The following is a 19063-nucleotide window of genomic DNA, read 5'->3' on the forward strand; positions in this document are numbered from 1 at the left end:
CCATTTGAGGATATGACAGAGCAGAGAAATCGATGTACAGATAAAAGAGGGAGCCCAGAACCGAGCCCTGGGGGACACCAGTAGAGCGAGCATATGGTACAGACACAGATACTCTCCACGCTGCATGGTAGGAACGGCCTGCCAGGTTGGATGCAATCCAGGAGAGTGCAGAGCCTGAGACACTCAACCCTGAGAGGGTGGAGAGGAGGATCTGATCGTTCAAGGTGTCAAAGGCTGCAGATAGATCGAGGAGGTTGAGAACAGTGGAGGCAGTTTTTTTTCTAGAGCAGAGAACGGTCTCAGTTGACTGAGGTGCCTTGAAACCGGACTGGTTAAGGTCAAATCATATTTTGTACTTCCTTCCGATTTAATTCACTGACAGAGCTATCAGGTCGTTTTTTAATCACACACTGTGCGTGTTCATGCAATATCAATCACAGCATATCCTAAGGATTCAACTATGAAAATCTTGGTATCTGAAACAGATTTGTTTTACAACAGTGTAATGTTATACTGCTCTCAGTGCTTACATTTTCCTCTGTTAGTTTAAGTTGTTTGTTTTTATGAGGACAGTCTTCAAACCAAACGGTAAGTGCTTTGACAAATTGCACATTTTGATCTCCTTCCATAACTTTCCAGTGGATCGGTTCCAGGCAATGGCGCCCTTGTCTGGCTGTCTTGAGAACGTGACTTGTTCGCGCCATTTCTCTGCTGATCGGTGTAGTATGCCATGTAACTCACTTGGATTCCATCTGTTATTGGCGCAACAGCCGTCTTTTCAACAACATTCATTTTTAGTGCCGTGTTCATCAACACAATAATCAGCACAGTACAAGCAGTGAAAGCAAAATGTTTCTCCCTAACATCCAAAGAGGCAGTATCTAGCACCAGTGAGAACAATGTCGTACTTGCGCATCTTATTGTACCCTCTGTTCGAAATCAATTATGTAGTATGCCAACGCATCCGAAATGTCTCTCGTAACACTGTCAAAGTTGGAATATACCTCGTAGGCACGGTTTTCTCTTCTTTAAGAAATGCAAAAATCTAGGGCTATGATCAAAGTTCCCATACGGTCAACCTTGTTCAAATCCTCTGCAGATATTTCCAGTGCTGTATCTCGCGCGCTACCCTTGAACGATAATACAACCGCAAGTGCTCGCTTTTTCTTGTCTAGATTGGTTACTCGCGTCCAGATTCCAAGTTCGATTCCGAACTTTCACACCACCTCTTCTCGTCGAAGCGAGGTGGCACATTGTTCTTAGCCATCCTCTGCTACTAACGTTAACGCCAAATGACGCGGTGATCAGGTTCCAGTTGAACACCGTTCACGTCACAGTATCAGCACAGTACATAGGTGCCATCACGCTCAGGCCCGGTCCAACAGTGACATCTGAGCAAGCACACTAATAACAATTACGCTGTAATTACAGAAGTATAGGGCTACTTAAAACATGAACTTAACAATAGGGTGCCATTTGGGAAACAGACATGTGGGCCGGAGCAGCTAATGGCCTGGCCATCGATTGGCTGCATCACCGCTTGGTATGGAAACTGCTTGGCATCCGACCGCAAGGCGATACAGCGGGTAGTGTATACGGCCTAGTGCATCGCTAAGGCCGAGCTCCCTGCCATCCAGTTCCTCTATACCAGGCGGTGTCAGAGAAAGGGGCGGCAGGTAGCCTGGTGGTTCGAGCGTTGGACTTGTAACCAAATTTTGCAAGATCGAATCCCCGAGCTGAAAAGGTGAAAATCTGTCATTCTGCCCCTGAACGAGGCAGTTAACACACTGTTCCTAGGCCGTCATTGAAAATAAAAATGTGTTTTTAACTCACTTGCCTAGTTAAATAAAGGTAAAATAAAGGTAAAATAAAAATATAAAAATGCCCTAAACAAGGTCAGACTCCAGCTACCACATAGACTGTTCTCTGCTACCGCACGGCAAGCGGTACCGATGCACCAAGTCTGGAACCAACAGGCCCCTGAAGAGCTTCTTCCATCCCTTAGCCATAAGACTGCTAAATAGTTAATCAAATAGCTACCCGAACTAACTGCATTGCTCCAACCCGTTTGACACATCACATACGCTGCTGCTCCTGCCTATTATCTATATACACTGGTTAGTCATTGTGTATTTATTATTTTTCTATTTTTCTCTCGGCATTGTTGGAATACGTAAGTATTTCACAAACAAAAATATATGGAAATGTCTCATCTACCCAAAATTAAAAACAACTAATTGCAACATTGCCGCAAAAATGGAAGAGGCAAGTGGAAGGGGGAGAAAGTAAGGAACTTGTCTGTCGGCCCTGCATTAAAGACCAAAATTGGTTAAAGACAATTGTGATAAATTAAAAAGTATACCAATTAAATTTAATGACAAACAAAAAAAATGTACAGCTTGGCCATATAGATTGCAACAAAATTCGAAAGAGATTCTTGATATACCGATTCCGTAGCACATGGTTTATTAACTGACACACAAAATGACGCCGGATACGAAACTTAGAATTATTCAATTTAAATTATAATACAAAATTCTTGAAACCAACAGAATGTAATATATATGGGGGATACAACCACCAGATTTTGCTACGAAGAGACAGAATCATTAGATAATTTGTTTTGGTACTGTCCATATGTAGCTTGTTTTTGGTAGCAGGTTCAGGAATGACAGAAGAATTGCAACATTTATCTGGAGCCAACTCTGCAAATAACACTGCTGGGTGATTTGAAACGTCATAGTCAATCGATCAATAATATAATAAACACTCTTAGCAAAAATGTGTATCATTCATTTACTATCAGTAGAAACTATGAGAATAGAAAGGTTCAGAGCTTTTGCTGAACATCACAGCTGGAAAATATATGTCAAATAGAGTTCAGGGTGGGACTAAAAATAAGATAACTCATGTAAAATGTATATAGTATGTAATAGCTGGGAGTAGAAGCCTAAGTGTCGTTGTCCATTAGTTTACTCCAATTTGGGGCGCGGTGGTAGGGTCAGGGGAAAATAAATGTAAAATATATGTAAAATAAACTAAAACAAATTATGATCTGCAAGTTATATGGATCTACAAAATAGATAGCCCTGGGACGGGGACTAGATGGGACGGGGACTAGATGGCCCTGGGATGGGGACTAGATGGGACGGGGACTAGATGGGACGGGGACTAGATGGACCTGGGACGGGGACTAGATGGCCCTGGGACGGGGACTAGATGGCCCTGGGACGAGGACTAGATGGCCCTGGGACGAGGACTAGATGGCCCTGGGACGGGGACTAGATGGCCCTGGGACGGGGACTAGATGGCCCTGTGACGGGGACTAGATGGCCCTGTGACGGGGACTAGATGGCCCTGGGACGGGGACTAGATGGCCCTGGGACGGGGACTAGATGGCCCTGGGACGGGGACTAGATGGCCCTGGGACGGGGACTAGATGGCCCTGTGACGGGGACTAGATAGCCCTGGGACGGGGACTAGATGGCCCTGGGACGGGGACTAGATGGCCCTGTAACGGGGACTAGATGGCCCTGTAACGGGGACTAGATAGCCCTGTAACGGGGACTAGATAGCCCTGTAACGGGGACTAGATAGCCCTGGGACGTCTGAAAACATTTGACAAACTTTGGCACACCTCCTCTCTGGCTCTCATCAAAGCTTTTCCACTCACGATAGTGACAGGCTAACACACATATTTCATGCCAATAAAGCTTTATACTGAATGGAAGCATGACTGGTTGTTTCAGGCAGTCTTACCTCGCCAAATGCTCCCCTGCCGATCACCTTGAGCATCTCGAAGTCTTCCCTGTGCAGACGCATCTCCTTCACGGTGGTGGTGAACGGCTTCACTGCAAGAAACAAAAGGGACAAAAAAATAAACTTTAGGCATACACCTAGCTCACAATACACCATCGTATAATGTCCCTGTTGTGTCATATGTTAGGTGAATCTGTTTTAGTATCGCAGTTCGGTCACATGAGCCATGCTAGCACATGCATGAAGCACGAGCAGTCGGTCCGTGTACCTCAACGTTTCTCAACCATAGGACGAACCTGTGTGAATAACCAGACGTTGTTACACATACATTTCAGAAGACCATGATGTTTTACATTAGACCTTTTGTCAACATTATCCAATGAATAGAAGGTGACAACGTATCTTTGTCTGTTATGCTGATGTGTTACATGCAAAATGGGATCAAAGAGGGATTGCGGCGACGTTAGCAACTGCATAGAAAATGTTACTTAGGCTTTCAATAGGGATGGGCATTTAAAATAATAGCACTATTTGAATACTTATGAAATGTTTTCGGATACCCAGATAGTCAAAATACATGTTTAAAAGTTGGGAAATAGCTTGATGTGCAGCCTGCGTGACTTGGGAGCGGGGGATGGGCTGGGGCCGGTCAGTTACACACAGGAGGGAGAGAGCCATACAGACTGGTGCTAGTGAAACAAACGTGTAGATCCCATATAGTATCTATCATCCCGTCTGGTAGTGCTTCTCTCGACTGCTTCAAAATTGAAGCTAACAAAGATAGCCAGCCATATTATGCTGCGCTTCCCGTCCTTGTCTAACAACTTCATTCAAACTAAAAAACAACCTACCTGATGGTTACTTGTTGTAGCCTACTCCGTCTCATTTAGCCAATTGAATTCTGTCATTTTAATTCCATTTCACATTGATTAGAGATCTCTGACATTGATAGCTACACATGGAGGCCCGACTGTAGCCTAGTGTCACTTTGAATGTCCGACAATAACAACAAACGCCAAATGTCATAGTATATCCTTGTGTGTAGCAATGTCATAGAGATAATTATTTAATTTAGACAGTCTTTCCATTGTTAAAATAAGCCTATATTTTTTTTCTCCGTTCGGATATTCGATTAACCATGCCCGTCCCTAGCTTCCAAGTGCTGACACTTTATTCTGTTTAAATATGCCTTAACTCCATCATAAACTATTTGGGAAACGGCAGCCAAGTCTAAAGGAGCATGCTTATTTGGAAAATAAACCTGTCTCCACAGTGAGCTGGTCAAGACTGACCAACCAGCAGACTAAGTCATGAGCCAGTATGGCCAACAGACCTCACAACACAGCCACAAACTGTGAGCCCTGTACCCCATCTCTCCACCCCTCCTCCCCGGTTTACAAGGCTCTGCTGGAGGGCTGGCACGGACCCGAGCGGGGCCTGCGAGGAGCCAATCTGCAGCACTCCTCGCCATATGAGGACATGCAGACCGAGCCTGTGTACAGTGCGTTTATCACTCCCAAGCCTTTTTCTCTAAACAGAGGGAGCAAACCTGCCTCTTGGCTGTGTTCATTTAAACAGACGAGACGTTCGTTCTCTCCTGTGGCAGATCCTTCAGAGCCTACACACAGAATGACGGGTTTACGGCTCAGCAATGGAGCTCACAAAAGGGTCACGATACACACATGAAGTGTGGAGTAATGGCTACCACAAATGTAACAAATGTGCATGCTAAAAACTGTGGACCATTAGCACGGATGATTTTGACAACAACTTAAACTGAGCGCACCTTTTGCCTTCAGATCCCTGTTATTTATTTTTTTAATCCCTGATGTGATTGGTCCCTACTGTTTAACTGAAGCCTCGCAGCATTCAAGACACATTGGGCGAGGTGGTGAGGATTTACGTAACCAATAAAAATGTGGGTAGGCAGTGTCCCCTTGAGACAGAGCAGATAGCGGTGGGCCAAGTGACCACCCACCAATCACCCAAACCCAAACACTGGATTGCCTGAACGATTACGTAAACCAGCATTACGAAATGAGCTCTCAGATTATAATCTCGATTTGATGCTCTGCACGTGCATACCAAGTGAGCGACAGTGATAGGCCTACATATGGGCCTTGTCAGTATAAGGAGAGTGACAACGAAAATGACTTACACACTAGTGTCTTCACACGACCATCAGGCGTCCTATGTCGATTGACGTGCCAACATTATTCCAGCAAAACCCTTTGAAGACAAAGACCGGCCTTTCATATTCTCCGCCTAAATGATGTGTTATTTCTGTAATTCACACAAGCCCCGTCTTGTCAATTACAATAAACTCCCATCACCGGCAATCAGAGTGATTACATGCGGAAAGTGAAACACCAGCTACAGAAGCTTTGTATTACTGTACTTTTTATAGGATCCCTGTCCCTCTGGAAATTTAGCACCCCATCTCCGCAAACATCATGAAATGACTTGCACTTTTTTTGGGGCAAACATCACAACAGCGTGAATGGAAATGTAGAGCGCAGTTGATTGCTTTTTTCCATTCATAGCTCAAACTCGAATTAGGTCTCTGCCTACACTGAGCTGCTTTGGATAAATGTATTCAGTACATAGAGTACTTCGACAACTCTGGCAGCCAGTGTCTTTGAACCGTTTAGGTAGTTGGTAGTTCTTCACGCCACAGAATGTTCAGTATGCACGAGGGTGCCTGCAGCTTTGACAGCTGCTTTAGGCTCCCATACAGATCCAGAGGGTATACGCTTGGCACAGGACAGAGTGCCACTTGGAGAACGGGGCAGCACAGTGACAGAGGCATCAGCTGGTCACACTGATGGAAAGACGAACCATCGTCTTTTAATTAAATAGGAATACTGGCAGCCTTAAATGAATGCCATTCATGTCAACGCAATTACGATTTGTGGACGTGCACTGCAAGATGTTAAAGAGGAAGCTTTAAATATCATTTAAGCATGTTTACCTTAATTCCCCTCGCCTGAGATGTATTTTATCCATCCGTCTATATGAAACATTAGCCTTAAAGTGTGTATGTTATCTTAAACAGGACACCTAAACCGAACAGGACTCAGAGAGGGCGGAGGTAATAAATCGCAGATGTAACAGGAGCCTAGAGGGATTGATGGCAAAAGTCAGTCAGTGCTTTCCAACACCGAAGCCATGACATAGGCTACCGGTGACAGAGCAGGAACGTGAAGACCGCTTCCAACCGTCTTGGACTGGCAGCCCTACTCAGAATCTGACCCTGATGGATGTGCAGCACTACCCAAAGTCAACTCAATAATCTACAGCAGTAAATATCTCTCCTGCTTCCTTCAGTATGGGCCAGACTGTACACCCCCATCCATCCTCATTACCAAAGCATGGGTTCTCAGATGGAAATACGTTAACAAAATAAGCTAGGGTTGCGCGGTATCCAGTTTTCCATACTTTCAAATGTGCCTGTGCTATTCTGGGATCTATGGTACTACACACAAGGGCCACCATCCTTTTTTCCTAAACATAAAAAAGAACAAATAACGTCAGTTACCAGAATGCTAACAAAATCAAAAACAACAAAAAATGTCATGTTTAAACTGCAATTAAAAAAATAATAATAACGTTTTATAAAACGCAGTGAATTCACAATTCAGATATTGTCCTGACTATGACCGCTGGGGGCAACACCGTTCAATCTACCGCAGTCCTGGCTACCAACCAGATGGTGCTCACCTTCAGGACCTAAAATGAACACTTGCCAAAAGCTGGTAGATTTTGGCATTGGCAGGAAAGATGTCCATTTCAAAAGTCAGGTTGGCGGATGGTCAGAACTCCACAGCGCGAACATTTCACTCGCATTTGCAAATAAAAATAGATAAGTCAAGTAAGTCAGCTGTTACGGACGACTGTGTGATCACGCTCTCCGTTGCCAACGTGAGTAAGACGTTTAAACAGGTCAACATACACAGGGCTGCGGGGCCAGACGGATTACCAGGACGTGTGTTCCGGGCATGTGCTGACCAACTGGCAGGTGTCTTCACTGACATTTTCAACATGTCCCTTATTGAGTCTGTAAAACCAACATGCTTCAAGCAGACCACCATAGTCCCTGTGCCCAAGAACACAAAGGCAACCTGCCTAAATGACTACAGACCCGTAGCACTCACGTCCGTAGCCATGAAGTGCTTTGAAAGGTTGGTAATGGCTCACATCAACACCATTATCCCAGAAACCCTAGTCCTACTCCAATTTGCATACCGCCCAAACAGATCCACAGACGATGCAATCTCTATTGCACTCCACACTGCCCTTTCCCACCTGGACAAAATGAACACCTATGTGAGAATGCTATTCATTGACTACAGCTCAGCGTTCAACACCATAGTACCCTCAAAGCTCATCACTAAGCTAAGGAACCTGGTACTAAACACCTCCCTCTGCAACTGGATCCTGGACTTCCTGACGGGTCGCCCCCAGGTGGTGAGGGTAGGTAGCAACACATCTGCCACACTGATCCTCAAAACTGGAGCTTCTCAGGGGTGCGTGCTCAGTCCCCTCCTGTACTCCCTGTTCACCCACGACTGCATGGCCAGGCACGAGTCCAACACCATCATTAAGTTGGCAGACGACACAACAGTGGTAGGCCTGATCACCGACGAGACAGCCTATAGGGAGGAGGTCAGAGACCTGGCCGGGTGGTGCCAGAATAACAACCTATCCCTCAACGTAACCAAGATTAAGGAGATGATTGTGGACTACAGGAAAAGGAGCACCGAGCACGTCCCCATTCTCATCGACGGGGTGGTAGTGGAGCAGGTTGAGAGCTTCAAATTCCTTGGTGTCCACATCAACAACAAACTAAACACACCAAGAAAGTCGTGAAGAGGGCACGACAAAACCTTTTCCCCCTCAGGAAACTAAAAAGATTTGGCATGGATCCTGAGATCCTCAAAAGGTTCTACAGCTGCAACATCGAGAGCATCCTGACCGGTTGCATCACTGCCTGGTATGGCAATTGCTCGGCCTCTGACCGCAAGGCACTTCAGAGGATAGTGCGTACGGCCCAATACATCACTGCCATCCAGGACCTCTACACCAGAGGAAGAGGAAGGCCCTAAAATTTGTCAAAGACCCCAGCCACCCCAGTCATAGACTGTTCTCTCTACTACCGCATGGAAAGCGGTACCGGAGTGCCAAGTCTAGGACAAAAAGGCTTCTCAACAGTTTTTACCCACAAGCCATAAGACTTCTGAACAGGTAACCAATTGTGCCCCCCCCCCCCCCCCCAACCCCTCTTTTACGCTGCTGCTACTCTGTTTATCTTATATGCATAGTCACTTTAACCATACATCCATGTACATACTACCTCAATTGGCCCGACCAACCAGTGCTCCCGCACATTGGCTAACTGGGCTATCTGCATTGTGCCCCACCTCCCGCCAACCCCTCCTTTTACACTACTGCTACTCTCTGTTCATCATATATGCAGTCACTTTAACCATACCTACATGTACATACTACCTCAATCAGCCTGACTAACCGGTGTCTGTATATAGCCTTGCTACTCTTATTTTCAAATGTATTTTTACTGTCGTTTTATTTCTTTACTTACACACACACACACGCAATATAAATGCTGCAGTAGCTGTTTTTCAAAGTGTTTTTGTCATTTTCTTTCATAGCTGGTAGATAATCACACAAAGAACTACGATTCATATATATATCCCCTGATGTGCAGCAACACTGCCTAGATGGGGTGCTGTGCTCACTGATTTAAGTGGTGAAGATCCCGTTTTAGAAGCGCTGGCACAAGTTGTTCTAATTTACTTTAAAGTTTTGGCGATTTACATTGTTTTGTTCACAATTAGGTTGTTTTTCAAAATTTGAGTTTGCTTCAGATGCTAAGCTACTAGTCAGATTCTCTCTGTGTTTCTCAAAATGCACACTACCGTGCTCAGAGCACACAAATTGGAGCACGGGAGGATCGGAGTATGAGTCCAAATCAAAGTTTGCGTAATGGAGCAAGGAGGGCACTTCTCTAATGGGTACTCCGTTTGTATATATTTTGAAGCAACCAGGTAAAAAATGATGCAACATTTCTTGAAATCAATGGCAGCCATTATTTGAGCTGAAGCGAGAGAAAATAGACTCCGACTTCGGAACGAAATGTTGCCTGTTCACATCTCATATGTTGCCTACCTTCAATATTGTATCTTGATACGTTAATAAATACATGCTGCGTTAATTTTGGCATGTTTATCTGCCTAGGTACCATAGCTCGCAAGCCCATAATAAGTCAATAGGGCTACCTGGCTAGCTACTACTGTTAGCCACAAAGAATTGTTAGCTCGCTACCCACGAAGAATTGACATCCATCTTGCATAATATTAGTATTAGGTCACAGAATTTGCTTAAACATCACAGCCCTAATGCAAGTACCTCAAAACTTAGATTGTAACACAAAACAAACAGTAGACAGCAGGGATCGTAATCCAGGTGGGGATTGTCTCTGCTGCAGTTACCAGGTTGGAAAAGTAACTTCTGGCAGGTAGATTTTTTATTTATTTTTTAAATGTCCAGCCACTCAGATTTACGAGCAAAAATGTTGAATTGCACAAAAAATCTAAAGTAACAGGTGAGCATCATTTATGTTTATAAAACAAAAAATGTATTACCAGTGAGAAATAACGTAATATACTTCTAAATTCAATTTCGTCACCCGAGACTATTCACACCCTTTGAATTGTTCCACATTGTGTTGTGTTACAGTCAATTTAAAGTGGATTAAATTGAGATTTTATGTCACTGGCTGACACACACTATCCCTGAATGTCAAAGTGGAATTATGTATTTAGAAATGTACACAAATGAATAAAGGATGAAAAGCTGAAATGTCTTGAGTCAATACAAATTCAACCCCTTTGTTATGGCAAGCCTAAATAAGGTCAGGAGTAAAAATAAGTTGCATGAACTCACTGTGTGCAATAAGTGTTTATTAACATGAATTTTTGAATGACTCCTCTGTACCCCACATATACAATAATATGTAAGGTACCCTCAGTCGAACATTGAATTTCAAACACAGATTCAACCACAAAGACCAGAGAGGCTTTACAATGCCTCACAAAGAAGGGCACCTATTGGTAGATGTGTTAAAAAAAATAAAAGAAATGGGGAAAAAATTGAATATCCCGTTGAGCATGGTGAAGCAGGAAGTTATTTTCCCACTTAATTAAAATCACTTTTTAGTTATCACAAAACATATTTTCAGTGTTATAGCCAACAGACTATAAAAGGTCTGGGGATGTTGAGTAATTCAAATAAAACCAGAGAGGAAGGGGCAAACTTTAGGCTACTTGGTGAATTTGCAAGTCATGCAAGACAAGACATTGTGAGATGCAGATTACCAAAACATTCAGTGCATTCGGAAAGTACTCAGCCCCATGGACTTTTTCCACATTGTTACGTTACAGGCTTATTCTAAAATAAAATAAAAATCAACAAACTACACACAATGTCAAAGCGAAAACAGGTTTAGACATTTCAGCAAATGTATTAAATATGAAACAGACATACCTATTTACATAAGTATTCAGACCATTTGCTTTGAGCCTCGAAATTGAGCTCAGGTGCATCCTGTTTCCAATAATCATCCTTGAGATGTTTCTACAACTTGGAAAGTCACACACCGGTCTATGTAAGGTCCCACAGTTAACAGTGCATGTCAGAGCCAAAACTAAGCCATGAGGTCGAAGGAATTGTCCGTAGAGCCCCGAGAAAGGATTGTGTTGAGGCACAGATCTGGGGAAGGGTTAAAAACACTTTGGGCTCCATCATTTTTAAATGGAAGAAGTTTGGAACCACTAAGACTCTTCCTAGAGCTGGCCGCCAACCGGCGCAATCGGGGGAGAAGGGCCTTGGTCAGGGAGGTGACCAAGAACCCTGTGGTCACTGACAGAGTTCCTCTGTGGAGATGGGAGAAATTTTCAGAGGGACAACCATCTCTGCAGCACACCACCAAATCAGGCCTATATGGTCGAGTGGCCAGACAAAAGCCACTCCTCAGTAAAAGGCAGATGACAGCCTGCTTGGAGTTTGCCAAAAGGCACCTAAAGGACTCTCAGACCATGAGAAACAAGATTCTCTGGTCTGATGAAACCAAGATTGAACTCTTAGCCTGAATGCCAAGTCTGGAGGAAACCTGGCACCATCCCTACGGTGAAGTATGGTGGTGGCAGCATCATGCTGTGGGGATGTTTTTCCAGTGGCAGGGACTGGGAAACTAGTCAGGATTGAGGGAAAGATGAACGGCGCAAAGTACAGAAAGATCCTTGATGAAGTCCTGAGCGCTCCTAAGCACACAGCCAAGACAACACAGGAGTGGCTATGGCACAAGTCTCTGAATGTCCTTGAGTGGCCCAGCCAGACTACGGACTTGAACCAGATCGAACATCTCTGAATCAGCCGATATTAACTAAAAATGCCAACATCGTATAGGCCGATGTCTAGTTTAACGCCCTGATGTGCAAAACCGTTGTCAAAGCTGACGTGCATACCTATATAATGTAAGTACATGACTTAATGACGCCACGTAAAATGTTGCGCTATACGTGCAACACAGCATTCCTAAACTAGCCCACCATGTCTGCTGTGTGGATCAAGCAATCATTTGAAAGAGTAACAAAATTTCAGCGAGACAACTCAGAGGCGAAATCCATTAAAGCCAAGATAATGGAATTCAACGCCCTTGACAATCAACCGTTCTCTGTCGTGGGTAATGTTGGCTTTCGCCGACTGGTCAAGCACCGGTACACACTACCAAGTGCGCTATGTTTCAAATGTTGCCCTACCGGATTTACACAGTAATGGCGTCACTGTTATTAGCTTCACGACATACATACTATGGAACGCCGTTTGTGTCTTTGCGTGTCAAAAAAGATACAGTAGCACTGTCAAAGCTGTACAAAAAAGTCTGCAAACAAGCAAACACCAGCCACGAAGGATGTCTTTACAATACCGCGTTAGTAATAAAGCATAATTTGTTCGCCCGCATCTTCTGGGGTAGCTAGCTTTAGCTTGGTACCTAGCTAGCACCAATACAACCAGTCTGAAAACAATGACCAGTAGAAACTGCAGTCATTTTCATTATTCTTAGCAATGATTTAGGAATCCTTGTGAGTATTGTTCATGAAAATAAATAGCTAGCCAGCTACTTAACCCTGTTGCCCAAAGCAACATTATAAGCAGTCAGCTAGCGTCACAGCCGGATGTGATACAGACCGGATTCGAAACAGGGACTGTAGGGACGCCTCTTGCACTGAGATGCAGTGCCTTAGACTGCTGCGTCCATGTGTGCGTGTTAACTATTTAACTGTACTAGAATGCTTAAAAGGCCGTTAAAATTGTAAATATCGGTTATCGGTATTGGGTTTTTTTTTGGCAAAGAAAATATTGGATATCGGCCAAATGTCATATCGGTGCATCACTACTGGAGAGACCTGTAAATAGCAGTGCAGCGTCACTTCTCAACCTGACCGAGCTTGAGAGGATCTGCAGAGAAGAATGGGAAAAACTCCCCTAATACAGGTGTGCAAAGCTTGTAGCGTCATACACAAGAAGACTCGAGGCTGTAATCGCTGCCCAAGGTGCATCAGAGTACTAAGTAAAGGGTCTGAATAATTACGTAAATGTGATCAGTTTTACATTTTTTATACATTTACAAAAATGTCTAATAACCTGCTTTGCTTTGTCATCATGGGGTATTGTGTTGTGTGTAGATTGATGAGGGGAAAACATTTAATACATTTTAGAATATCGCTGTAAAGTAACATTTTGAAAAACTCAAGGGGTCTGAATACTTCCCAAATGCACTGTATGAGCAGGCGTCTGCCTCTCTCCCTTGAGCTGGCCTGCCTACTCTGCCAACCTGGTCTCATAGACGTAACATAGTAAACGTAAATCCAGGACACTCAAATGAATATGTTATGTTACGTTTGATACGGTTACATAAGACATGGTTACTTAACGCAAAAACGAAAGTAGGGTGGTTGGTCAGCGTGGATGGGTGGGCGTATAACCGAATCTCCTCACGGACAACTTTTGCCTTTTAGCTAATTAGCCACTTCAATTACTTACAACTCTTGAGCTATTTTGCATGTTAGCTAACCCTTCCGCTAACCATCATCTTATCCATTTTATCTAGCTCCTAAATGTAACCCTAACTTTAACCCTAACCAATAGATTAGCCTAAAGTTAGGCACCTACAGTTGAAATTGGGAGTTCACATACACTTAGGTTGGAGTCATTAAAACTTGTTTTCAACCACTCCACAAATGTATTTTTAGTTTTTTTTTTAAATAGTTTTGGCAAGTTGGTTAGGACATCTACTTTGTGCATGACACAAGTCATTATTCCAACAATTGTTTACAGACAGATTATTTCACTTATAATTCACTGTATAACAATTCCAGTGGGTCAGAAGTTTACATACACTAAGTTGACTGTGCCTTTAACTTCTTTGGGACAGGGGGGGGCAGTATTGAGTAGCTTGGATAAAAAGGTGCCCAGAGTAAACTGCCTGCTACTCAGTCCTAAAAGCTAGAATATGCATATAATTAGTAGATTAGGATAGAAAACACTCTGAAGTTTCGAAAACTGTTTGAATGATGTCTGTGAGTATAACAGAACTCATATGGCAGGCAAAAACCGGAGAAGAAATCCAACCAGGAAGTGGGAAATCTGAGGTTTGTAGTTTTAAGTCATTGCCTATCGAATATACAGTGTCTATGGGGTCATGTTGCACTTCCTAAGGCTTCCACTAGATGTCAACAGTCTTTAGAACCTTGTTTGATGCTTCTACTGTGAAGGAGGGGGAATGAGAGCTGACTTGAGTCAGGTGTCTGGCATGAGCTGATCACGCACGCTCATGTGAGAGTTAGCTGGGTTCCATCGCATTTCTACAGACAAAGGAATTCTCCGGTTGAAACATTAATGAAGATTTATGTTAAAAACACCGTAAAGATCGATTCTATACTTCGTTTGACATGTTTCTACAAACTGTAATGACTTTTCGTCTGAACTTTCGCCTGGACTTGCCCACGCCTTGGATTGTGTACTAAACGTGCGAACAAAAAGGAAATATTTGGACATAAATTATGGACTTTATCGAACAAATCAAACATTTGTGGACTGGGATTCCTGGGAGTGCATTCTGATGAAGATCAAAGGTAAGTTAATATTTATAATGCTATTTCTGACTTCTGTTGACTCCACAATATGGCGGATATCTGTATGGCTTGTTTTGTCTGAGCGCTGTACTCAGATTATTGCATGGTGTGCTTTTTCGGTAAAGCTTTTTTGAAATCTGACACAGCGGTTGAATTAAGGAGAAGTGGATCTAAAATTCCATGCATAACACTTGTATCTTTTAGCAATGTTTATGAGTATTTCTGTAAATTGATGTGGCTCTCTGCAAAATCACTGGATATTTTGGAAGCAAAACATTACTGAACGTAACGCGCCAATGTAAACTGAGATTTTGGGATATAAATATGAACTTAATCGAACAAAACATATATGGTATTGTGTAACATGAAGTCCTATGAGTGTCATCTGAAGATCATCAAAGGTTAGTGATTAATTTTCTCTATTTCTGCTTTTTGTGACTCCTCTCTTTGGCTGGAAAAATGGCTGTTTTTCTGTGAATAGGTACTGACCTAACATAATGGGTTTGGTGTGCTTTCGTCGTAAAGCCTTTTTGAAATCGGACACTGTGGCTGGATTTACAACAAGATAATCTTTAAAATGGTGTAAAATACTTGTATGTTTGAGGAATTGTAATTATGAGATTTCTGTTGTTTTGAATTTGGCGCCCTGCACTTTCACTGGCTGTTGTTGAGGTGGGACGCTAGTGTCCCGAATATCCCAGAGAGGTTAAACAGCTTGGAAAATTACAGAAAATGTCATGGCTTTAGAAGCTAATTGACATCATTTGTGTCAATTGGAGGTCTACCTGTGGATGTATTTCAAGGCCTACCTTCAAACTCAGTGCCTCCTTGCTTGACATCATGGGAAAATCAAAATAAACCAGCCAAAACCTCAGAAAAAAGAATTTGTAGACCTCCACAAGTCTGGTTCATCCTTCGGAGCAATTTCCAAACGCCTGAAGGTACCACATTCATCTGTACAAACAATAGTACGCAAGTATAAACACCATGGGACCACGCAGCCGTCAAACCGCCCAGGAAAGAGACGCATTCTGTCTCCTAGAGATGAACGTACTTTGGTGCGAAAAAAGCAAATCAGCAAAGGACCTTGTGAAGATGCTGGAGGAAACAGGTAAAAAAGTATCTATATCCACAGTAAAACAAGTCCTATATCGACATAACCTGAAAGGCTGCTCAGCAAGGAAGAAGCCACTGCTCCAAAACCGCCATAAAAAAGCCAGACTATGGTTTGCAACTGCACATGGGAACAAAGACCGTACTTTTTGGAGAAACGTCTTCTGGTCTGATGAAACAAAAATAGAATGGTTTAGCCATAATGACCATCGTTATGTTTGGAGGAAAAAGGGGGATGCAAGCCAAAGAACACCATCCCAACCGTGAAGCACAGGGGTGGCAGCATCATGTTGTGGGGGTGCTTTGCTGCAGGAGGGACTGGTGCACTTCACAAAATAGATGGCATCATGAGGTAGGAAAATTATGTGGATATATTGAAGCAACATCTCTAGACATCAGTCAGGAAGTTAAAGCTTGGTCGCAAATGGGTCTTCCAAATGGACAATGACCTCAATCATACGTCCAAAGTTGTGGCAAAATGGCTTAAGGACAACAAAGTCAGTTGTCAGTATACTTCTGACCCACTGGGAATGTGATGAAAGAAATAAAAGCTGAAATAAATCATTCCCTCTACTATTATTCTGACATTCCACATTCTTAAAATAAAGTGGTGATCCTAACTGACATAAGACAGGGAATGTTTACTAGGATTAAATGTCAGGAATTGTGAAATGTATTTGGCTAAGGTGAATGTAAACTTCCGACTTCAACTGTATATATACACACACACACACCTGTAAATGAATGCTTCATATTGTTTTCTTTGGCAACTGTGGTATAAGCGTGATAAACACCTCAGTTCTGTACATTACCTTGGAAAAAGGGACAGCCTCGTCCAGCTGCGTCCATTATTTCCAAGGTAATGTACAGAACGTAGGCGTTTATCCCTTAATTCAGGCTGTAACAACAAAATAAGGAAAAAGGGGTGTGAATACCCTCTGAATGCACTGTATATAGGCCTATGAGTAAGTTCTAATGTGTATGGGTGTTCTACATGCTTTGAGTTAAACATCACCTTAGAAAGTGTGGTACATTTTGTTGTTTTTAGCTTTTGAAACGAGATCCACAACCACCATGTTTTCCACTCAGTTTTAACCCGTTGAAATAATTTCTTCAAATTGATTGATCACAGTGAGGTCAACGGTTAGTTTTAAAAGCATGATACTGTTTTCATGTGTTTGATGTGATTTTCCAGAGTGATTAGAGGGACAATAGAGTGCTGAGTACCAGGCCATTAGCGACCTGATGGTCTTTAGCGCGTTGGTTACTGTGGAGGAGATTACTGTGACTCACGACTTCTGGTGTGGCGGTAATACAGTCAGCAGTGAGGAAATGATCTCAAATGAGATTAACTTTTGGTTGAAGTTTGATTAAAAAGTATAAAACAATCAGAACAGAGAATCCCCTATTGAAGTCACGTGTTGCCACCCTCGGGTCATGCACAACTCCTGAAGCAAATTTAGAATTTGTATTATGGTATTATAAAACACCATCATACGGTCCCCAAAAAATTGGAAAATGGTGTCATTTGCCATTTTGGTCATATCACCCAGCCCTACACAGCTGCGGTGATTGCACTCTATCCAATCCTACCAAAACACACGGACAGTGAGAATCCACTGCACTGCTGGGCAGACTGTTTACACAAGACAACAAGTCATGCATTTTTTCACTTGAGAAATACTGCACGAAACACCTTAGCTAGATGTCAAATTGCACAACTAAAACTATCTGCAAAAATGTCAAAATTACAGATTTTTGGAGTTTGACCTTCTTAGATTCATTATGACTATTTTGAAGAAGTGATACTGGCTTTGTGCATATGGTGTCTCATTGAGGACAAACATCAGTAACTGCCACATCGAACCACACCCCAAGATTGAAATCTTGTTTTTCTTAATGAGCAACAGAGAAACATGCGGTATTGGTGTATTCAGTCGCTCTTTAAGGCTTTTACAATTTCCAAAAATATATTGCTTTCGACTTTGCCTCAAGTAATAAAACTCTGCTGTTTGCATTTCACATTGTCCCATCACTCAACTGTGATTATATGGTGGGTAACGCCTCGATCAGACCAACAGCGTCAATGCGTTTTGATGAACCAGAAGTACATTCATATCCAATGGAACGCTACATATGCCTCGCAGCAATGCGTTGCAGAGGCAGTGAGTTCTGTGTGGTGCATCCATTTGATTTATGTTACCGACCGCCTTGATTCGGTCTTACGTAGCAAAATTTGAAATTGTGTGTTTTTTTTTTTTTACATTGGATAAAAGCAGAGACCGAGATACAAAATGGTATATCATACACTGCATTTGAGGAACAATGGGAAAGTAATTCTGCTTTGAAAGTTGATTAACTTATAACCCTACTTTTGAGAAAATGGCCCTTGAATATTTTGGTACACCTACTGGAGAGCTCCTCTTTGTCTACACCCAGTCAACATTGTTAAGCCAGCCCACCCATCTCTTTAAGGATTCACATGTGAGGTGATGTGCTAAACAGTGAGTAGTGTAGTAAAGATGAAGACTAAAAGTGGTAGTAGTAGATGACAATAAGGAAACATTCCAGGGAAACAAAGTGTCCAGATACAAATCTTTTATAATTAGATGACAGTAGCAATATCAAAAATAATGTGTCAATATAAAAAAGTTTAAAAAAACAAGTATCAATGTGGAAAAGGGGGATACCTAGTCAGTTGTACAACTGAATGCCTTCAACTGAAATGTGTCTTCCGTATTTAACCCAACCCCTCTGAATCAGGAATTTAACCCAACCCCTCAATCAGAGGTGCAGGGGGGGCTGCCATAATCGACATCCACGTCTTCAGCGCCCAGGGAACAGTGGGTTAACTGCCTTCCTCAGGGGCAGAACTACAGTAGCGAAATAATTACATAATATACAGTATGTACAAGAACAATATCAATAACCATATCAGTGTTACTAGTGATAGATGAGGTAGTTATATGCATACAATC

The 19063-nt window shown here is 42.7% G+C and overlaps 1 protein-coding gene across 5 annotated transcripts in view; it reads right to left on the reverse strand.

Annotated features, from left to right (window-relative positions):
* Window positions 1-19063, reverse strand: part of LOC139583136 (serine/threonine-protein kinase MRCK beta-like) — a 129340-nt gene that overhangs the window by 98838 nt on the left and 11439 nt on the right. For all 5 annotated transcript variants that reach the window (XM_071413919.1, XM_071413920.1, XM_071413917.1 and 2 more), the window contains exon 2: window positions 3760-3851. In XM_071413919.1, coding sequence (XP_071270020.1) covers window positions 3760-3851 — 92 coding nt within the window. The remainder of the gene's footprint in view (window positions 1-3759; window positions 3852-19063) is intronic.

The sequence above is a fragment of the Salvelinus alpinus genome, chromosome 8 (genome assembly GCF_045679555.1).
Source record: "Salvelinus alpinus chromosome 8, SLU_Salpinus.1, whole genome shotgun sequence".
In the NCBI taxonomy this organism is placed as follows: Eukaryota; Metazoa; Chordata; class Actinopteri; order Salmoniformes; family Salmonidae; genus Salvelinus; species Salvelinus alpinus.